Below are 23,764 nucleotides of genomic sequence, written 5' to 3' on the forward strand. Positions count from 1 at the left end.
TTTCACAGACAACTGACAGTGGTATTATAACAAAGTGGAAGCGATTGGGAATGACAGCAACTCAGCCACAAAGTGGTAGGCCATGTAAAATGACAGAGCGGGGTCAGCGGATGCTGAGGCGCGTAGTGCGCAGAGGGCAGCAACTTTCTGCAGAGTCAATCACTACAGACCTCCAAACTTCATGTGGCCTTCAGATCAGCTCAAGAACAGTGTAGAGAGCTTCATGGAATGGGTTTCCATGGCTGAGCAGCAGCATCAAAGCCTTACGTCACCAAGCACAATGCAAAGCATCGAATGCAGTGGTGTAAAGCGCCGCCACTGGAATCTACAGCAGTGGAGACGTGTTCTCTGGAGTGACGAATCACACTTCTCCATCTGGCAATCCGATGGATGAGTCTGGGTTTGGCGGTTGCCAGGAGAACAGTACTTGTCTGACTGCATTGTGCCAATTGTAAAGTTTGGTGGAGGGGGGATTATGGTGAGTGTTTTTCAGGAGTTGGGCTCGGCCCCTTAGTTCCAGGGAGAGGAACTCTTAATGCTTAATGCAGACCAAGAGATTTTGGACGATTTCTTGCTCCCAACTTTGTGGGAACAGTTTGGGGATGGCCCCTTCCTGTTCCAACTGGACTGTGCACCAGTGCAGAAAGCAAGGTCCATAAAAACATGGATTGCTGTGAAAGAACTTGACTGGCCTGCACAGAGTCCTGACCTCAACCTGGTAGAATACTTTTGGGGTGAATTAGAGCGGAGACTGCGAGCCAGGCCTGACATTAATCACACTTCTTAGTTTGCTCAGAAGTGGTAATCTTGTAAAGCTTGAAGACATGGCTGTCCCTGTAATGCCAATGTTTTTTGCTATTCCTTTAGTGGTGCTAGAGGAACTTCAGATCGATTTGGAGCGGTTTAGGGAAGGTTAAACATTTGCTTGAAGCAGAACTCGGCTGTAATGTGTGTTTACACAGTCAAGATTCAGCAGTGGAACATAACACCTGAACGTTGACTGGTCCAAGCATAACGATGTGTAGGAGAACCATGTAATCTCAGTAAGCTCCAAGTCATACAAGCAAGCAGTAGAGCATGGACATTCTCTCTGAGCGGTAATTGCATCCAGCCTTAATGATTAACTTCCAGGGTCACCGTGCAGGCGACCAAGACAGCTTAAAGTGAGACATTTCGCCATGAGCGACCTGTACAGCTTTTTCGGCAGAGAACATGAGGCTTATGTTGGACATCAGAGATCTTTTCAGATGTTCTCAATACAAATGAGCATTTCTTTGTTGATTCACAGTAACTCACAAAGCTTTCTTCTTCTTTGCATAACTGTAACACTGAAAGAACTACATTGTGAATAAAGCCAAGGTCCACATGTTTCAGCACTCAGCAGCTCTCAGACCTTTCAGGAGTTTAAACCACTTTTGGGCTACAAATTGCACCAAATTGCACATAAAGAACTACTTTTATTTATAGGTAGCCTGATACCACGTTTTTCCTTGTCTGATACCAATACTCTGGGGTGGTCAGTCCGTTGTTCTGAGAACACCAGCAGCTTCTTTGTTTGATGTGTCCATCTCCTTTTCTCAGTAACAGCTTCTTGAACAGCTACGCATCCTTTCAGAGCCATAGCACTGAGTCATCTTCTCACAGTGGAAGGATGGACAGAAACACCTGTGGATGTTTTCAGATCTGAAGCAGCTTGATTTTCTCCTCTCTCTCAAAGATGAAAGCTTAAAGTGCTGTTTATCTGATGGGGGCAGTTTTGTCGGTCTAGCAGGTTTTACAGGTGGCTGTTAGGAGTCCCATTTTCTCGGTGGAAAACGGAAAATGCATTCTACACATGATATTACTTTCCCATAGTTTCATGCAGAACACATCAAAAATGAAAGGCAGTTCCTCTGTTGTGATGTTTTTTCACTTCGATTGACTTCTTTTTTTTTTGTACTTCAAATGTATTCGTCTCATTGGAATGCAACCGAAGTGGTGACAATTCAGTGAGATCAGATGAGACTGCATTTAAACAATGACATGCAGAAAATGTGCCAACACGAAAAGTGAAGAATCCATGACATAGATTTAATGTTGCACAGTGGAAAGCAGTATAATAATGCCTTTTTAAACATTTCTTGGTGTGAATTCAGTTCAAGTTTATTTGTATAGTGCTTCTTACAACGATGTTGTCACAAAGCAGCTTTACAGAAGTTTGAAAACATACAGTTACAACATGTATCCCCCAGTGAGCAAGCCAGAGGCGACGGTGGCAAGGAAAAAATCCCTCCCGCTGGTCAAACAGTATTTACAATTTAATAAGCTAAATACTAAATAGAAGCTAAGAGGGTCTCTGTTTGAAGACTGGATGGTAAAGCTTTAGAAACTGCACTGGTAGAGGTGGTCTCAGATGAACAGGAGAGCAGGTTGGTGATGGTGAGGAGGAGGCCCTGATGGTCAGTCTAAATTCAGCCTTTCATTTTTTAAAAATGCTAATTCTCACGTAACTCTCAGTAAAGAGTTCAAGCGACCTGAAAACAACGTAGTAGAGGTCTTTCATTTTGGCACATATGCCGCATAAAACTATGGAAAAGTAATGTGTGTGCATTGCATTTCACGTTTTTCCACTGTAGTGATCGCTTTACAATCTGGCATGAATTCCTTTCCATAATATGTGTCTATGCTGTGATGAAACTACTCAAACACTGTACTAGCCCACACCTTACTGAGGTCTCATGACATTGTTGTTGATCTTATGCCATGCACTACAAACGATTCTGGGCTATTTGAAGCTAGAATTTGAGACACAAGATGGGATTCATTTTCATATCTGAGCCAGCATTTTCTGCTCATGTTGGCCTGATAACATTACCCAGAGCCATGTGTACCTTTATTGATTTGTTTCATTGCTTGTTTAACTAATACAGTCATATCTAGAAGTTTGAATATGTGATTTTGAACGTGGCGTGGTTGTTGGTGCCAGACGGGCTGGTCTGAGTATTTCAGAAACTGCTGATCTACTGGGATTTTCACGCACAACCATCTCTATGGTTTACAGAGAACGGTCCGAAAAAGAGGAAATATCCAGTGAGCGGTCAGTTGTGTGGACGAAAATGCCTTGTTGATGTGAGAGGTCAGAGGAGAATGGGCAGACTGGTTCCAGATGATAGAAAGGCAACTGTAACATAAATAAATAAAGAAAATCTCTGAGGAACGTTTCCAACACCTTGTTGAAAGTGTGCTAAGAAGAATTAAGACAGTTCTGAAGGCAAAAGGGGGTCCAACCTTTTACTGGCTAATAAAGTGGCCAGTGAGTGTAGTACTTAATATAGTAAAATAAAGCTGTATAGTGCATGTTAGTTCACTGTATTGCTTTGTTTACTCTCTAATAATGTTATCAGGGCATCTGATAGGCTTCAAGGCTTTTTTAATAGGGAGTTCTTTCTTTTGCAGGTTCTCATGAACTCATATAGCGCTAGTTTTTATAAGGGGACACCCTGAGCACACACATGGTCTTAAAAGGCTGATACAGGTGGCGGTTGTTTTATTTGAACATGACGCAATTAGAAATCATGAGAGATATTTTTGTGATATGTTATCGAGTCTCTTTTACAGCGTTATTTTCCCACCGTACTTAGTTTTATCAAACAAAAATCAGTGAAGTCATTCATAGCAACTGTGCTCATAATAACAGAACGTTAAAAACAAAGCTATGGATCTGTTGCCAGAGTGGATCATTGATTGGCTACGGATGGACGATGCTTGAATGAGATACAGGAATGCTGGGTGATGTTAGTGGTGGGTAACACGGCCTAAAACAGTGAGATAGTTGAGACAACATGTCGACAGTGGCCAGTTTATTGTACAGTAGATTCCAGATAGTATTCAGTGTTCCGGTGTGAAATGCTCCATTCTAGAGACACGTTCAGAGTCAAAATTGTAGGAGTGACAGGAACCAGATGTCCACCTCTAAAAGCTTCCTCACAGACAGTTAATATACAGTTGTTTTGAGGAGATTTTGGCCTTAAACATTCATGGTGGAGAGGCACATTCAAGATGTTCTTAGGCAAAATAGGCACTTTTTTTTAGATTTATGACTATTTTATCACCAACATTGCATATCAAAAAGCACATGTAGGTTCACTGGTGGTTCTGGATGGTAGCTAAAATGGCTGTATTTGTGTTGTAAACATGGTGACCCCTGGTTCCTATCACCACCACTGGAAAGAAATCAGTTAACTGTAAAACCCTGAATTTGTTTACATTAAATTATGAAGAAATTTTGGAAAATCTATGGAATTTCTATGCCTTTGCTTTCTCTTACACTGGCCCAGGTTTACATTATTTGCAATCGCTTGGTGTAACATTTACCAAGTTTTTTTTTTCACATTTTAATAAAATTAACATTCCTTCCAAACCTTACATATTGTGTACATATAGCTTATCTGAGATGTCAGCCCAAACTAGTGCACTGATAACTGTTTTCTAGAGCCTAAATTAGACATGGCATTGAGTACGTGCTTGGCCATCCCATGCCTGAAGGCATGTGTGGGTCAGGAGAAGGTTTATTTATGCTGTTTGACATCTGGTGTCTGTCTTTTATTGGTCTTAAGTGCTTTTGTGGGGACCTTTTGCACTAGCTTGGCCTGAACCCATTAAATCACCTCTAGTCTGACCTCAGTTGCCTGAACTCAGCTAAAGGTCTATTAGTCATTGCTTGAAAAAGTCATATTGCTTGTCCCAAAGTTATTCATTTGGCCTGGTTTGTTCACTATTAGCCTTTTACCTTTATAGCAGTGGTTTAGAGAAAAATCACATTTAAAGTTATGCCCTCAATGCAGATTTTTCATTCAGCCAAGATGCATTGAGTATCTGAAATTTGTACTTTAGTTTTGAGCTGCAAGGCTAATGTAGCTAATAAGTAAAGGAAACCGTCAACCTTTAAGATGGCTGCTTCTTCTGTTTTTAGCTGTGTAATGTCATTTTGTATATTTGTATAAGAGTGTAAGAGTATAAGAGTGTTTCCGGTACCCTGGTCTGTTTTCCCACATGCGCAGAATGAGAAATCCAAAAGAAATCAGAGTAAGAGTCCACATACACTGAGAAATATGATTAGAGTTCAAATCCAGCCTCTTTATCAGATTTCTGATTACGGAGTTCATTTAAATGCACTCTTATTGTGTTATACAGTGTCAGAAACCACATTAGCAAGTCTACTTGAGATTTCTCAACATCAGTCCGCTTTGAGGCAACTGTCCGATGGTTTGCGCATTTGGTTTTCAAAATGGTAGTTAACACGCATAAGCATCCAATCGCATGTCTGACGAGATTATATAGAAGATATGATAAAGTGAAAGGACAATAAGTGAAAAAACAGTTTCCAAAACTATGTTTAAAAAAATATTGCTGCAGAGAAAATGGGACTCCTAACAACCACCTGGAAGACCTGGTAGACACCAAAACTGCCCCCATCAGATAAACAGCACTTAAAGCTTTCATCTTTGAGAGAGAGGAGAAAATCAAGCTGCTTCAGATCTGAAAACATCCACAAGTGTTTCTGTCCATCCTTCCACTGTGAGAAAACGACTCAGCACTATGGGTCTGAAAGGATGTGCAGCTGTTCAAGAAGCTCTTACTGAGAAAAGGAGACGGACACATCAAACAAAGAAGCTGCCGGTGTTCTCAGAACAATGGACTGACCACCCCAGAGTCCAGACCTCAGCATCACTGAATGTTTTTGGGATTACTCAGATCATGAGAAACAGTAAATGCTAAATCAATGTCTAAGACTGAACTTTGTTTGGAAAAATTATATATATTGCTTTTAAAACTTCTGTTTAATTTTCTGTGTTCTGCCTTTTTATGTTTGTAATTGTGTCCCAATTTGTAAAGTATTAAACTGTCCACACACAAGAGACTGGTTTATTGACCTTACTTCTTCATTATAGGTGTTCCTCAAGGATGGCCGTCCCCACAGCTGTGTACATAGTCATTGCTTCAGAGTTCCTTTTGGCCGTGGTGAGATGTGACGGCATCAACTTCTACAATATCAGGCCTCCAGTGGATGGTGAGTGGATTGTATTTTAGCTCACATAACCACACAGCAGTTCTGTCCATGCAGCCTCAATAGCACAGCAATGGGAAACTAAACCTTACAAGTCTTGAGATTATATTGATGTTTTGAAGATATTGAAGATGTTATGTCTTAATTTGTGAAGGCGAAATTTCATCACAAGTAGGAGTGAAGGACTGGTGTTGATAGGAAGCTGGAATTGGGAAGGAGGAGTTTCAGCGTGGTCTTTCCTCAAACTTCAGTTATGTCGTAACTCCACTTAGTATCTTACTTAATTGAAGCATGAAATATTTTGATTGTAATTAATCACATTATATCGTGTAGTTAAATGTTATTAATTGTATTTGTCCCATTTGTTAAAATTTGAGCCTGAAGAGAGATGTGTGGAAAAATACACTTCATCAGAATGTGTAGATTGTTTTCAGTAATTCAGTAATTAATTGTTTGTCTTATGTTAACGCATTTTTAATTGTTAACCGTGACAGTCCTAGTAATGATCTAACATAACATAATTATTGTCATATGATTTGCATAATAAATGATGCACAGTACTGTGTGAAAGTCTTAGGCACCCAAGACACATTTCCAAAATATATTTATTTGTGTAGTCTGTGTTCATTTTTATAGTAAGTGTTAATATTTGAATAAACAAAATGTATGGAATATTAATTAATAAATATTTTATATATATATAATAGTGATTTTCTGCATGTTAGTGTGTTTTTTTTTTTTTTAACCATTCCCAAGCCTCTCCTCGAGGAAGTCCAGTATTATATGTAGTTAAAATGCAGCTCCTGGTTTGACCAATCAGTGCTCAGTAAATTGAGCTCATGATATAATTGATGATATTAACGAGTCTCTGTGGCGGCTGTGAAGGTGTCAAGGTAAAATATGGACCCAAGAAATTCTTGTTACTTTTTATTGTTTTTATGTTTATTTGAATTATGAATATGACTTTATTCTAATGTATATTGTGATAAACTCACTGCTGAGGTCAATTGTTTAAAAATGTATTATATTATAATTATATTTAGTTTCCATTTACATTCTGTTGGCAAAACAAGACACAAAACAACAATAGCAAATAGCTCAGATTTAAATAATAACAAAATAGCTCCTGTTCTACTTATCTACACTTACCCAGTACAGCGGAATTTCTACAGTTATTGCAATGAGCTGTGAGTTAGAGGAAATTCCTTTAAAATGTTTTTTTGTTGTTGTTTTTTATACTGAGCTGTGACTTTGTACGCCACAGTTCAGTGTAATCTCAGCAGTGCGGCTCCGTTTCTAGCTTTCCATTGTACTGTTTTCATATCTGTAACCTAGACATCATGTCTGTGCAGCAACTCCGTACCCCAAGAGCTTCAAATGCTTCACATGTGAGCAGGCCTCGGACAACTACAACTGTAATCGCTGGGCTGAAGACAAGTGGTGTCCACAGAGTAAGTGACCTTGTCTTCTTCCAAGTGTCCTCCCACACGCATTCCACACATCGTGCTCACAAAAAGTAATGTGGTGCGTCCACAAGTTCTGCATGTAGTGATGTCCAGATCAATCATTCTTATGAACCGCACTTTTCAATAAATCAGACCGATTCAGACTCCTTTTGGTAGCATTTACTGTTTACCTCCATGTTATTCCAATTACAGTTAATATAATTTGTACAATCTGACTCCATTAGTTAGTAGAAGTAGTGAACAACAGACTCACTGGCTGAATCAAATGAAAGAGGAAAAAACGAGGATAAAGTTGATTCGACATCAGTAAATCAGTGATTCATTCAGCAAGTTTGATTCATTCAAACGAACATTTATCAAAATCGAACCATAAGATTTAACTGTTAAGATTATTCAGATCCAGTGTTTTTACAGCCCCAATCCAATCCCGGTACTTTAATGACTGGATCTGTGTAAACTGACACTAATGTTTGTCTTTTCATAGATAATACAACCATACAGTTTAGATATGCTAAGCTGCTGATCAGTGAAGTTCTGAGGTAGTTTTGTTTTTAACCTTTTGCAACTCATGAGTGTTTTCTGAACTATTGTTTTGTTTTAGGCCTGATTTTTACAAGTGTATTAAATATTGACTTATGACCCAGTTTGACCTCCCTACTGATTAGGAGACAAGTCACTTTAAAATAGCGTAGCAATCAGTTGTATACATTGTGAACTGATGGGGCGATTCTTATTGGACTGAAAGAAACTGGGGGATTTTTTTTTTTGGGAGGGGGGGGGTTCTTTTCGGACTGAAAGAAACTGAAGCACAGTTTTCAGACTTCATAATGTTGTAAATACACAAATATTTCATATTGCTCACAGTAGCCAGCTCCTTTTTTGGCTTTTAACATGCTGTTATTGTTAACGACCAGAAGCAACATGTATGCCTATAAAACAGAGCATTTCCTAAGATAGGTTTGTTTTTAACCTGTTGCAACTTGCAAATGTTTTTTGTTCCTGTTTTTGGTGCTAGTGGTAAGTGGCAAAAAATAGACTTGAAGAATGTAGCTCTGCGCACTCGCATTGTACATGCCTATATTTTCATAAAAGGCGACTGGCTTACACACAATCGCAACACAGGCACTGCAGATAACAAAAGATCTCATTTTGCTTATTAATATAGTTCCACACTGTAGGCATTTAAACCAATTTGGTAGCCTCTAAAAACATGCCTTCGTGCCACAGATTATGGTTATTATTTGTTTATGGTCCCTCTGTAAAAGTGGCATTAGTAGATCATAAAGTGGATTGGGCTTAAAATGGCCAATACCCAGTCCTTTAAAATATGTCAGTATCAAGGTTGATCCCAGTCCATTGGATCAGAACAGGACATCACTCTTATTTAGGTGACATCATACTCATGAAGTGTTTCTTTGCAGGTGAGCCATTAAGAACTGTGCGCTTAAAATTGTCATATTTAAGTGTGTTCTATGTAGAGGATGGTTGCAGATTGCAACCAACTGAATACCCCTCCATCACCCCTCCCTTTCCAAGCATGTAGTAGAACCTGTGGTGGCTTCTTTGACTATAAGGATTCACACTGATTGTTCTTCTTTCTACCTACCAACCAGTGCTGTAGCACTACCAAATTCAGGCTCCTGCTTTAGCATAAAATTACTCTCTAGAACAAGTGTTGGTTGGTCCGTTCTGCACTGCTGTGGCAACATGGCTGAGCAACCTCACAGCCTCAGTTGCAAGATGACCCACCCTTGGCTTATTCTGAGCTAATGTGGGTTTTTTACTTGGTGGTTTATACTTATGCTATATCCCATTTCTGCTAATAGATCCTGCTAAATCTTACACACTGCACCTTCAATTATTTTCACTTCGAACATCAACAAGACGTGTTAAAACATTTGCATAGTACAAACAGTTTAAACACTGTTCATTTCTTTCTGTGCCTTTGCTGCCCACAGATACACAGTTCTGTATAACTGTACATCATTTCGGTCATCATGGGAAAACCAAGTTTGTAACTAAAAGGTGTGCCACATGGGAGGACTGCAATGCAGCAGGCTGCCGACATCACGGAAACACACACCACACAGTGAGTGCACACACGCACACATACATACACACAGTTTACAGCTCTCTTCCAGATATGGCTGGGAGTCATAGGAGTCGATTCACTGATTCCAGACATTTGGGACTCCATTTGACAGAGTGACACTCCAGTTTTCCCTCATCAGAGTGTGAGATACTCTGTCAGTGCTGTCGAGACAGACTGTCTCAAAGACTGACAACAAAGAAAAAGAAGAAAACAACAATATTCACAAACCTAATTTCTAGTAGAATAGCCACTAGAATCACACTGAAATTTCAAAATTGCTGCTACCTCTTAAAACCATTATAATCTTGACTTTTGCTATTAATCTTCATCTCTTGTTCTCTTTCAGGAGTGTGTATCGTGCTGTGAGGGCATGGCTTGTAACGTGGAGGTGCCCACTAATCACACTAACGCTGTGTTCACGCGGAGTCAAGCCTACAGCTCTGCTGCCCCCAGTAGCACGAAATGGAGTTACCTGCTCCTCATCATTCCTGCTCTGTTAGCACTGTTATTTTTGGGACAGTAACCAGAAGAACCTGCATGTACTGCACTAATCAAAAGAGCTGAGGACTCCTCACCATGGAGCAAGCTGGAGTATCAGCAAACCCAGTCATCTTTTCAAGTTGGCCAGGAGGAAAAAAAACTTTCAAGAAGGCCGGAAAAGGTCATGGCTTGACTTTGTAACAGACATTAGGACGTTCCAGGGTGGATATTCCAATATGGAATATAGGTGATGCCAGCCGATCAGCTTTTTGAGTTCAAGAATGCTGGGAAAATGTCCTTGTGTGCCTTCCGTGATTGCCAAATGAACATTCTAGTAAAAAAATATCAGCTGTGCCAGCCTTTCTGAGTCGGTCATGAGGACGATGGCTTTTAAGAGTGGTGGAAAAAGTCAGTGATGGACACATGGACGTTCCAGTATAGACATTCAAGTTGGAAATGAGGACAAAAGCCTTCAGGAAGGCTGGAAAAATCTCATCCAGTGATCGACATATGGACGTGGCCAATGGAAAACAGAGGCGGTCCCACTGACCTGAGGATTTTGCCAATGGACGCAGATGTCCAAACCATGAAATCGAGCAAAGACGCTTCGCCAATGGAATCACAGACTTTGCCAATGGCGAGTGGTTGCCAATGACATGCTAAATAGGGCAGGAAAAAGGAAGCAAATTATTTAGCTGTGAGGGGAGCGGATTCCCCTCTGTAATGCTTCATTGGGTCTGTATTGACCACAGTGAAGGGTTTCTGGAGGTGGAGCAGCCTCCTTCAGTGGCTCTAAGCCCAGATACCGTCCAGATAGTCCAGTGAGTAGACTCTGAATGTATCGTCATAGGTTTCTAAATGTAGAATTCTCCAGAAGAAAGGTTGGTACCCCAAGCCAGTAGAGGCTTTAACATTCAGCAATGATGACTTGGACGCTTCCTGTCCATAGACAGTGATGTCTTAACATCCAGCAATGATGTTTTACTTCAAAAGCACTGCAAAAAGAAGACAGTTGATGTACTGTGTTACTGGTGGAGCATTGAATAAGAAGAAATTTCACTTTCTTCGTGCACTGAATCTCTGCAATTCTAACCAAAAATAAAATAGGCAAAAGCTGTAAAAGACTTTGTCAGTATTTATAAATAATACAATACATTTTGAAGAAAGTGACTGTTGCCTCTCTGATTCTTAAAAGCATAATCTGCTGCAACTTTCCTTTGGGTAGTGAGCTTAATCATCATTTTATCATAATTTAGTATTTAACATTATTTCTTTTCCTAGCATTACTTTGGTAGATAGTGCTCTTTCACAAGGTACATTCTGGAGAACAATAAGTTTTAGATTTTACTTAAATCATTTAATTTACAGGGGATTTAGAGAGTGTGCCCTGCGATGGACTGGCGACCTGTCCAGGGTGTATCCTGCCTTCCGCCCGAAGACTGCTGGGATAGGCTCCAGCATCCCCCCGCGACCCTGACGGAGAAGCGGCTTAGAAAATGGATGGATGGATGGATGGATGGATGGATTTAGAGAGTGTAATAAAGTATTTGGGATGCTGCCTTAGAGAGAAAAATCGCCTTTTCCATCTGCTGTGGGTTGACAAACCACTTTCATTTTGAAAATGAACCAGTAAGGAATCTCATATGCAATCATGGCGGAGAATGTTTTTAATAAACATACGTATAAGTATATTTACCTTTCCTTGAGAACCCCTCCAGATGAATGTCCTGGCATTCATGGAAATAACAGTAGAACTCACTTCAGTGTGGGGCAGATGCATTAAAATGAACTGTATGTATTAAACAATGTTCCTGTTTGTTGCTACTTACTACTTATTGTTTTAGCTTACTACCTCTTTTCATGGTAATCATATAAGCCAGTGATTGTCAATCCTGGTCATGAACACTTTACATCCTTTGCCACATGTACAGAATCCAGATAATGAAAAACCAAATATCTTCTATTTTTCTAAATAGGAGCTTTTATTGAGGTTGTTCATGTAATGATATCTCCTAGTGTATAGGACTGTTTATTTAGGGCGTTCGTGGACTAATATCTCCTTTTATTGTGTATCAGACCTTTTATTGTGTATCAGTTTATTTAGCCTGTGCGTAGACTAAGCTCATATTCTATGGTTTAGGAGAGTTTATTGAGGTTCGTTACATACTAATATATCCCAGTCCAGTATATATGACTGATATCTCACATTCTTTGGTTTAGGACAGTTATCTCCTGTTCTCATATATTGGCCTGTTTATTGAGATTGTTCATAGGCTAATATCTCCTGTTCTAGTACATCAGACTGTTTATAGACCAGAATCTCCAGTTGTACAGTGTAGGAGAGTTGATTGAGGTTGTTTGTGGACTAATATCTCATATTCTATGGTGTACAAGTGTTTATTGAGGTTGTTCATGGACTAATATCTCCTATTCTCGATTGTTCAACTGTTTATTGAGATTGTTCATAGACTAATATTTCATGTTCTATGGTGTAGGAGAGTTTATTGAGGTTGCTCATAGACTAATGAGACATTCTATGGTGTAGATACAGTTTATTGAGGTTGCTTTTTGAATAGCTTCTAATATAATGGGTTTTTCAGCAACCGAGGATCAGAACGCCAAGGCCCACGCCTTCGGACACTGCCCGATCCACAAAGCACCGAACCCCTACTACTGCCCCTCCCATTGGTGGTGGCTCCTTTGGGCTGGGCCGGCCGGGCACCATGCGTAAATGCCCGGCCACCAGACGCTCGCTGGCGAGCCCCTCCCCCAGGCCTGGCTCCTGGCTGACACGCCTTTTCAACATTGCGTGGACATCGGGGGCAATGCCACTGGATTGGCAGACCGGGGTGGTGGTGCCTCTTTTTAAAAAAGGGGACCGGAGGGTGTGTTCCAACTACAGGGGAATCACACTCCTCAGCCTCCCTGGAAAGGTCTATGCAGGGCTACTGGAGAAGAGAGTCCGGCTTATAGTCGAACCTCGGATCCAGGAGGAGCAGTGCGGGTTCCGCCCTGGTCGTGGAACACTGGACCAACTCTTTCTAGACCAATTCTGGAGGGTTCATGGGAGTTTGCCCAACCAGTCCACATGTGCTTTGTGGATCTGGAGAAGGCATTCGACTGTGTTTCCCAGGGTATTCTGTGGGAGGTGCTTCGGGAGTACAGGGTACATGGCTCTTTGCTACGAGCCATTCAGGCCCTGTACAAACAAAGCTGGAGTTTGGTTCGCATAGCCTGCAGTAAGTCAGACTCGTTCCCAGTGAGAGTTGGACTCAGGGCTGTCAGGGCTGCCCTTTGTCACCGATTCTATTCAGAATTTTTATGGATAGAATTTCTAGGCGCAGTCAGGGGGTGGAGGGTGTCCGGTTTGGTGACCTCAGGGTCACATCGCTGCTGTTTGCAGATGATGTGGTCCCATTGGGGACATCAGGCCGCGAACTTCAGCTTTCGCTGGATCGGTTTGCAGCCGAGTGTGAAGCGGCCGGGATGAGAATCAGTACCTCTAAATCCGAGACCATGGTTCTCAGGCGGAAAAGGGTGGAGAGCCCTCTCTGGGTCAGGGATAGGCTCTTGCCTCAAGTGGAGGAGTTCAAGTATCTCGGGGTCTTGTTCACGAGTGATGGTACAAGGGAGCGGGAGATTGACAGGCGGATTGGTGCTGGGTCAGCAGTGATGCGGGCTCTTTACCGGTCTGTTGTGGTAAAGAAAGAGCTAAGCCATAAGGCAAGGCTCTCGATTTACCGGTCGATCTACGTTCCCACCCTCACCTATGGTCATGAGCTTTGGGTAATGACCGACAGAATAAGATCATGAATACAAGCAGCCGAAATGAGTTTCCTCCGTAGGGTGTCTGGAGTCTCCCTTAGAGATAGGGTGAGAAGTTCAGTCATCCAGGAGGGACTCAGAGTACAGCCGCTGCTTCTTCACGTCGAGAGGAGCCAGCTGAGGTGGTTCGGGCATCTGGTTAGGATGCCTCCTGGACGCCTCCCTCGGGAGGTGTCGCAGGCAAGTCCACCTGGGAGGAGACCCTGGGGAAGACCCAGGACACGCTGGCGTGACTATATTGCCCAGCTGGCCTGGGAGCGCCTCGGAATCCCCCTTGGAGAGCTAGTGGAAGTGGCTGGGGAAAGGGAGGTCTGGGCCTCATTGCTTAGGATGTTGCCCCCGCTACCCGAACCCCGGAGAAGCGGAAGATAATGGATGGATGGATGGATGGATGGATGGATAATGGGTTTTTTTTGGGGGGGGGGGGGTTTGAGTGCATTGTTTCTTAAGCTGAGGTTTTGCTGAATCTGGGGACAGAGGTGTTACTACATCTGAAGGCACAATCATGCACAAAGGTATGCAGAGTGGCCTTAATCTAGCTTTGAAAGGGCTTAAAAATGCAATTTGTCAGTAATTGTCATGTATCCATGTTCCACACCTTCTCACGACAGTGGTGTTGGTTGTTAGTGATGTTTTTTTGGCCTTGTCTTTATGATGAAATTAGTTCTGAGATCAGTGAAAAGAGCCTTCTTCTACCCAGAGTTCATACCACATTAAGAAGACTCCCTAAGGACTGTCCGTGCCAAACACAAAGCCATGAGCCATTTGTATCTGTTCTGTCTAAACTAATGGGGTTGGTTTTGTCTGACTTAACATGACATATGGCTTTTCCCTCCACAATGGTTTTTGGGGGGAACGAAATTGCCGTAAGTGCTTTTGTGTGCTGGTTTGACTGACAGTGTGAAAGTGTGCGTGTTTGCGGCCCAGGTTTTTTATCAGTGTTTTTGAAAAGGGAAAACGTGTGTGATGAGTGTTAAAGAGTCTGTGGGCGTTGGTGTCGCTGTTTGGACACTTGAGCGGAATTCAGCTGTCTATGGAACAAAAGCGTGTGTGTTTGTGTTGGTGTGTGAGTGTGTTCCTGCTCCGCTGACTGCCCCGCAGTGTGTGCTGCTTGCACTGGCTGCTGGATCTCTTTGTTCTGGCTTTATTAGGCGTGGAGCTGGATTCAGTAACTTTAAGGCCTTTTGGAGTCATCACTCTCTCATATTTTCTCACCACAATATAGCACATTATGATATAATGCTATGATATAGAGGGGCACCCCTGGTCAAATTACATGTTCTGGTGATTTTCTAAGTATAAGTTGCACACTTCTGCATATTTTATAGCACAGCTGCTGTTTATGTGCTGAATTTTACATACTGGGGAAAACAAATCAAGCTAAAATTTGGCTTGTGCAATATTTATGGCATTTTTTTGTTATTATTTTTTTCCAGTTAAACTTGTTAAACTTATATGCAAATAAACAGCCATTGTGCACTAAAATAAAGTGTTTTCTGTAGAGGATGTATTAACTTATTTACCATTTCAAAATCAAGAAGACAAAATCAAGATTCTTCAAACTTTTGCATATGACTGTATTTTCGCAATAAAGTAACTACTAGAACAGGTCAACCATTCCTATTAAACCTTACAGAACTCCATAGAGCCTTCCAGAGTACCCAAAGTAGGCCACATCCCTTTCATACCATCCTTATACATTATTATGAAGCACAAGATTTCATAGAAAAGGTGGTAATAATAAAGTCTTTTGTTTGATCCTAATGACCTTTTGCATGACCTTTTACAGACCATGTGGCACGACACCATTTGTGTGTCATACATGTTTAAATTGCACGTTCAAATTTGAGTTATGGGAGAGGTTAACTCGGACTATAATCAAGTGGGCTTTCTTTTGTTCTTCCTTTTACTACTGTCATATTTATTTCATTGATCTAGTTCATTGAATTACTGAACTATTAGATTATCAGATCCTGGCCTTAAAAGAGAAAGGTGACGTTTAAAGTCTGCCATTTGCTTATCGTGAACAAAGGCACCTTTTTCGGCCCTGCTCTTGATTTTCAAACTGGTGCCAAGTGGACTCTATTTATCTTGATTTATTGAAGTCAGGTGATTGACGGTGGCAGTTTCAATAATTGGCTTTCTGCAGTCAAATGATTCTTGGCCCTTACTGTGCTGAGAGGCTACATCACACAACCACCATCTCTGTTTCAAATGACCTATGGCTCAAATCCAAACCCATGTTCTTGCAGCAAACTGTACCTGTAGATGTATAGCTTGATCTTTCAAATGAAAGGAAAGCTTTTCAAAGGAAACAAATGATATCGAATGATAGTTCTATTGTCACTTTCAGAACAGTCTTGTATCTCCAAAAGGTATTTTCAGATTAAGCAAAAAAAAAGAAATTAAATTAAAAATGAAGAAAGAATATTTTGTTCCTGGTTCTTAAAGTGAGGCCATAGAAGAACCATGTTTTTCCTAGAACCCATGAAAAAATAAGACTTCAAATATATACACAGAACAGAAATAACGTTAGAACCACCGCCTTGTTTCTACACTCATGGTCCATCTTATCAGCTCCACTTACTGTATAGCTGCACTTTGTAGTTCTACAGTTACAGACTGTAGTCCATCTGTTTCTCTGATACTTTATTAGTCCCCTTTTACCCTGGTGGTGTGTTAGTGTGTGTTACGCTGGTCTAAGCGGATCAGACACAGCAGTGCTGCTGGAGTTTTTAAACACTGTCCACTCACTGTCCACTCTATTAGACACTCCTACCTTGTCAGTCCACCTTGTAGATGTAAAGTCAGAGACGACAGCTCATCTGCTGCTGCACAGTTTGGGTTGGTCATCCACTAGTCCTTCATCAGTGGTCACAAGACGCTGGTGGTTGGATATTTTTGGTTGGTGGACTATGTTGTTTAAAACTATGGTGTTTCAAAATTCCAGCAGCACTGCTGTGTCTGATCCACTCAGACCAGCGCAACACACACTAAAACGCCACCACCACGTCAGTGTTACTGCAGTGCTGAGAATGATCCACCACCCAAATAGTACCTGCTCTGTGAAGGTCCATCAGCGTCCTGACCACTGAAGAACAGGGTAAAAGGGGGTAACAAAGCATCAGAGAAACAGATGGACTAAAGTCTGTGCACCTATATAGTAAGTGGTGCTTATAAAATGGACAATGAGCGCAGAAACAATAACAACAAATAATGTTATGCCTGATTGGCCTACACATTACGTTCCAGCATACAGATTTTGTGCATTAATATGAAATAAAAGCTATGATATGAACAGTTGTACAGATTTTTCAATGGTTCTCTAAAGAACCAGTCATTGAAAGTCTACATTATTCCCCTTACAGCAGGGGTGTTCAGCATATGGCCCATTGCCTAGGCCTTACCTTACCTGGCCCACGAGATGAATTTATAATACATGTTCTAAATTAAAGTCATCTTATGGACCATAGTTGACGGTTCACAAAGTAATTCATGGCACGAATGATCATATCTACTTGTTTGGCTTACTTCAGACTATCTTGATCGTCTGGAAGGTGGAACTGGTTTTATTTCACCACTGATGGCGTTTGGGTTTTATTAGTGTGGAAAATGAGTCTGACTCCTGTCGTGGCTCGACACTTGTTTGACCACCAAGCCTAAGTACTATTTATGGTTTGTGAAATAAAATGAATTCAATTGTTTGTTGAAAGAAAATAAAAAGAATCGAACAAACTAAGAAATACGAGAAGACTCTTCAGAATTAAGAAGTGCAGGTCCTTAATTCCTTTTGAGCATGGAGAATGTATTACCAATGGGCCCTTGGGCAACACTCACAAATATATAGAGTTTGTACACATGTTTTATACCCTCGGTGACGGTGGGGTGACATCGCCCCACCTCTTTTTGTCATCTCCTGATTTCATAAAACCACCATTATATCCAAATTGACCTTCATACATCTATCATATAGGGTCTTGTGTAAACCATTATCTCCAAGTCTAGTCTGAATCATTTTTAAAAAGAACATTGTGCCAGGCACATTCTAACACATTCTAGCATTTCTCCATCTCGGTTTTTGGCCTTGAGAAGTTCACAAGTTTACTCGCTCCCTATAAAGTGTCTGTCTTCTCTCTTATGCCCTACTGAGGAAGCTTGTTTTAGGGCACTTGCTCCAATGTGCTAGGCCTTTATTTATGATCTATCCTGCATAGTACATGGCATTTTAATTTTGAGAATCTTTAATTTACATCACTCCTCTGCCTTACAGCCTAGATGAATGGCTGAACTAGAGCCTTATGGCCTTTTGGACTTCCTCAGTAACACTCATGCTAAGCCTACATGCAAGTCTGGAGACGATTGGGCATCTGTCTGTGATTCTCTTAAATGTTGATTAACTAAATCAGAACTTGCAGCTCCTCCATTGTTGGTACTGTTGCCTCACATGAGAGTTTGTGACATCACGACCTCCAGAGAGCCTGTTCTATGTTCACGGTTCTGTTCAACCAAGTACATGTGCTGCACCCGAGTACGGATAGCTCTACATTCAGATTGGTAAACGTACAGCGCTGGTGGAAAAACATCTAAAGGGTTCTTTGAGCAGTGCTGTAGAATAACCACTTTTGTTTCCCTAAAGAAGATATTTTTGAGTGTGAAGAACCTTCTGCAGGTTTAAAGAAATTCATGTAATGTAAAAGTTGTACACCTGTTCTTCATAGAACCCTTGCATTTCTTGTAGGTTCTTCACACTTGCATCTCAATATACAAAAATGGCTCCATAAAGCACCATCCAATGGAAGGTGGAAATAACAGTGGTATCATTCAAAGAACCACCTTGAGTCACCTTAATTTGAAATGTAATGCAACTGAAGCCCTTTCCAAACACAGTGTTGGTCATTCTGTGGGAATCTGCTGGACAATTCATTTGAAAACTCGAGAGCTGCAGCACAGGTTCAGCCTTGGTTCTCCCTCATGAGTCTGGCGCTGAACACAAAACCGCTCTTTTCAGTTTGCGCTTACTTAAATCCCAACCCAAACCTCCGCCATGCCTGTATTTGATAATTGGATCCGGTCTGCTCCGTAATCCGACCGTGTTGCCCTGGCTGCATTGTCTGCGTGTGTTTGCTCTGCAATGACTAGCGAAGCTTAACATTCCACCAAAGGGCCAGAGTTCACGGTGCTAATTGGCGGCAGGCGGCGTTTCAGAGAGATCCCGCCACTTTGTTCTTCCACGACGACCTGAGTCCTCTGAAACGTGGCTAAGCTCGGCCTCAAAGGCAGCCCTGTCTTTCTCAGAGGGTTTTAGGAACGACATGATAAAAACGCTAATGACCAAGAGATTTCCCTGATGGATTGCAGAGGGAGTGGCTGTGTGGCCTCCTTCTCAATTTAGGGTGCTGGGTAACTCTCAAAGGGTAATGATTTGAGTCCAGTCTAATGTGCAGTAACTTGAAGATACAGTGACATTTGTAGAATGATAGAAAAGGAGATGCAAGGTTGACAAGACATTTCTTTAGTAATGGAGAAATAAGTGCATATAGTTCTGTTAAGAAGTCATTGATTTTGTAGTAGTTGTTGGTTGTTACATGTCTACATTAGGTATCTTCAACGGGTAGATGGTCAATAAGTCCAAAAGCATTTCTTCTGAAATGAAGGGTATTATTAGGGAGTTAGTCCTCCTTTGCTGCAGCAACAGCCTCTACTTGACTGCCAAGGCTTTGCACTAGATGTTGGAACATTGCTGTGAGGATCTGATTGCATTCAGCCACAAGAACATTAGTGAGGTCAGCAACTGATGTTGGATGATTAGCTCTGAATCTCTCCAACTCATCCCAAAGGTACTGGATGAAGCTCCATCACACCAAAGAACACAGCCCTGCTGTTCCACAGCCCAAAGCTGGGGGGCTTTATACCCCTTTAGTCACCATTTGGCATTGTGCATGGTGACCTTCATGGCTTATGTGATGTTGCTCCAGAATGTCACACTCTATTAGTCGATGCTTTTATATTGAGATTATACAAGCTGCATGTGCACAATTGGACACCCGTGCCAGCAATGGGTACAGCTTAAAGTAGCAGGTGGACTGTCTGGATACTTTGGAAATCTCTATAACAGGACATTATCAAGCTTTTTCGTAGTGCTAGGGCCTAGGTGGTAGTGGCCCTGCGCAATTCTTAATTGGTGCCTTATGGTATTATTGTTATCACAAGTGTAGACAGTTGTTGTTTTTGTGGTCTTCACATGATGACCCTGAAAGCTTTGTTCTTTTGCTCTCAGAGAAGACTTTCATGTCCTAACTGGCCCATGTGCATCGCCAGGTGGCATCACAAATGATTCTACGTATGTTAGATTCATCGAGAGATGCGCCATCAGAGACTTGGAGATGTTTAGGTCCAGCGGGAAGAGTCAAGCCCTCGACAGTCCACCTGCAGGAGAGATCCATTCATGTGTTGGCTGACACAGCCAAACTGCCCCAGCTTTGAAATGGAAGGCCTCCCCTGTGGTGCTAAGTAAACATGAAGCTCAAAGAAGAGGGGCTTGTACGTCCAGCAAGCTCTATGATCTTTTACTACCTCTCACGGCAGGAGAGAACTCTGACAGGGGCAGAGAAACCACAGGGATCTCGCACTTCCTTGTGTATGCAAGTAGCCTTCCACTGAGACCCCAACTGTGCCCAGAGTTTTTACAGTGTGAGTAAAAAGACCTAAAAATAGGGCTAGAAGTAAATAATAAAGGGCAAATCAGTGCAAGTTGGCATTATAATGCTCTTTTTAAGCCCTAACAAGCCAGCAGTAGCAAATTAACTGGCTGCTCTCAAAAAGGTGTTTTTCTAAGGGTTCTTTAGTAAAGGGAATGGTTCCCTATTTAGAACCATAAGTCCTATATAGAACCATTTCATGCTTAAATGAATCTTTACTTGGGGAAATAAGTCTTCAGATTGAGGGAGAATGTGTTGTATATCTATGACACCAGAGTTCTTCTATTGTGACAATGTCAAGCTTATAACATTAGGAGAACCCTTTTTGATGCCATATAGAATCATATGTAACACATTCTTGAAGCGTGACTTTAACTAATTACTACACTCTTAAAAAACGTGGTTCTTCAAGGGTATCTTAGTATGTATATAGAACCATTTGCATGATTGAAGGGTTCTTTACATCATGGAAGGGTTCTTCAGATTGAAAAGTGTTCTATACTACCACTATTGTTACAAGACAAAGAACCCTTTTTGGTACTATATAGAGCCCAAAAAAACTTGTAACAGTAGTGGAACCCTTTTTGCTGCTATATAGAATTCTTTCCAAAAAGCGTTGTATATATAGAACCATCTACTGCACATTCTTCATCAATCTGAAGAACATTTTCATGATGCAAAGAACCCTTTGATCATGAAAAGGGTTCTTTGAGACTTCATGGTTCTACATAGCACCCTTTTATTTGTTAAAGAACCCTTGAAGAACCATCCTTTTTAAGAGTGTAACTTACCAAGCCAATGCTAACTTACTGATGGCTTATTACTGCATTATAAAAGGAATGCTGGAGTGAATTAAGAATTTCCAGCTCACTTATTTGTGTAATTATCATATCTAAACGTCTTTTGCACAACATATTAGGTGTCCATTATTATGCCTTTATTAAAAGTAATCATCATGGAACATTGCTATTGCTACTCATTAAGCCAGTATTAATGAATTGTGTATTTATTATTACATTAATAGGAAGTAAATTGGATGATTTAAGTATTTTTTCAGAGCAGTTCTACTTATATAATATATTGTTGTAGTATTTGGTTCTTAACCCCAGAAAGGAATGATTTTGGTGTCGGACCAGTCGAGCGAGGCCCCTTGTTTTATTCGTTTTTTTTCCCCTGGCTTGAAAAGGCTTAATAAGATCATTAAAATGCTTTGAAAAAAGGCTTAATTTGCCCTAGTTATGGCTTAATAAAGTAGTAATAAGCCTGTTAATTAGCCATTCTTGCCTTGTTAGGACTTTACAAGGATATTGTAATGTCCTCTTATACTTGTTACCAATAAATTGTATTAACACTTTGACCTCTTTCAAATGTAACTTATATTCTGATATCACAACCAGCCTCAAGCCAACTTAAAGAGGAAAGCTGGAGAAAATACCAAAGAAACAATGATACGCAAAGGCAGCTCCAGATCACAGCTGTACATGGTGGTGTGTCTTGTTCACGAGTATTGACTGACATGTCTGAAGAGCCTTGAAGAGGCTTGCTGCTGATGGATGAAAGAAACCCCAGGGCAGTCAGAGCAACCTGTTGAAAGCTTCATCAAAGCCTGGCCTTTAATTCAGCTTGGAGCTAGTGAGGAGCCCTTTGCGTGTCCACAGGAGGTTTGGTGACATGTGAGGGTGCGGTCCAGGTGTTTTAATGCCCTCTGGGAGGAAATAGCACAGAGTCATCGTGACACATGACAGCATTTGCCTGTCAGTTCGTATTTCCTTGGCTTGACTTGAGTGCTTGAGAAATCTCACAGAAGCTTATCAGTGAAGTGTGAAGGTTTATCTTGATTTTCCGTATGTGGCCATTAGTATGCCTGGTAGGGTGGAAGTATTTGTAAGTAGGAGTGGACATTGTGCTACTGTGATTGTGATCAATTATTTTGTGATCAGTGGGACTTTTGACGGCAGCAATATTTGATATACATTGATCAGACGTAACATTATGACCACCTCATTGTTTCTACGCTCATTGTCCATTTTATCAGCTCCACTTACTGTAGAGGTGGACTTTGTAGTTCTACAGTTACAGACTGTAGTCCATCTGTTTCTCTGATACTTTGTTACCCCCTTTTACCCTGTTCTTCAGTGGTCAGGACACCCATGGACCCTCACAGAGCTAGTACTATTTGGGTGGTGGATCATTCTCAGCACTGTAGTGACACTAACGTGGTGGTGTGTTAGTGTGTGTTGCGCTGGTCTGAGTGGATCAGACACAGCAGTGCTGCTGGAGTTTTTAAAACACCTCAGTGTCACTGACTGAGAATCGTCCACCAACCAAAAATATCCAGTCTTGTGACCACTGATGAAGGACTAGAGGATGACCAACACAAACTGTGCAGCAGCAGATGAGATGTCGTCTCTGACTTTACATCTACAGGGTGGACCGACAAGGTAGAAGTGTCTAATAGAGTGGACAGTGAGTGGACACAGTGAGTGTTTAAAAACTCCAGCAGCACTGCTGTGTCTGATCCATTCATTCCAGCACAAGACACACTAACACACCACCACCACGTCAGTGTCACTTCAGTGCTGCATTTCATGAACATGAAATCAAAATTGACCATTTTAGTTTTAATAAAAAGCTATTTTTCTGCTAATTTTAGTGCACAGTTTCTGTTTATTAGCGAGTTTAACATACTGGAAATAAAATGTAAACCCAAAACATATAATGTGCCACATTTCCTGCACAGGTTAAAGTTAAAGTTAACAAAGACACAGTACACGTACACTTTCAGTAAGTGTTCAGAATTTATATTTACTTCAATACAATAAAACAGGGGTGTCTAAACTTTTGCACACCACAGTATTTATCATCCATTCGGATTGATCGTTGTTGTCTTCCTCCGCTTATTCCTCCATCAAAATGGAATGACCGTTTCACGCCTCCGAAACGTCTTCTGAGTTTTGATTATGTGACAGTGCGCCAAAGGGAGGGGCTAAATAATATTAACCAATAATATGTTAATATTAACATACAGTATATGTATCCTATCACGGTACCACACTGGAGTTCACTGAGCTCCTGAGAGCGACCCATTCTTTCACTAAAGTCTGTAGAAGCAGTCTGCAGGCCTAGGGGCTCGGCTTTATACACCTGTGGCCATGGA

At 41.3% G+C, this 23,764-nt stretch overlaps 1 protein-coding gene across 2 annotated transcripts in view; it reads left to right on the top strand.

Moving 5' to 3' along the window:
• Window positions 1–11,186, top strand: part of lypd6b (LY6/PLAUR domain containing 6B) — a 52,985-nt gene extending 41,799 nt beyond the window's left edge. For both annotated transcript variants that reach the window (XM_017695008.2, XM_017695009.2), the window contains 4 exons: window positions 5,931–6,049; window positions 7,399–7,497; window positions 9,471–9,601; window positions 9,951–11,186. In XM_017695008.2, the coding sequence (XP_017550497.1) occupies window positions 5,944–6,049; window positions 7,399–7,497; window positions 9,471–9,601; window positions 9,951–10,127 (513 nt within the window). In that variant the 5' untranslated portion in view covers window positions 5,931–5,943 and the 3' untranslated portion in view covers window positions 10,128–11,186. The remainder of the gene's footprint in view (window positions 1–5,930; window positions 6,050–7,398; window positions 7,498–9,470; window positions 9,602–9,950) is intronic.
• Window positions 11,187–23,764: the final 12,578 nt, after the last annotated feature.

Source organism: Pygocentrus nattereri, chromosome 6 (assembly GCF_015220715.1).
Source record: "Pygocentrus nattereri isolate fPygNat1 chromosome 6, fPygNat1.pri, whole genome shotgun sequence".
Classification (NCBI taxonomy): Eukaryota; Metazoa; Chordata; class Actinopteri; order Characiformes; family Serrasalmidae; genus Pygocentrus; species Pygocentrus nattereri.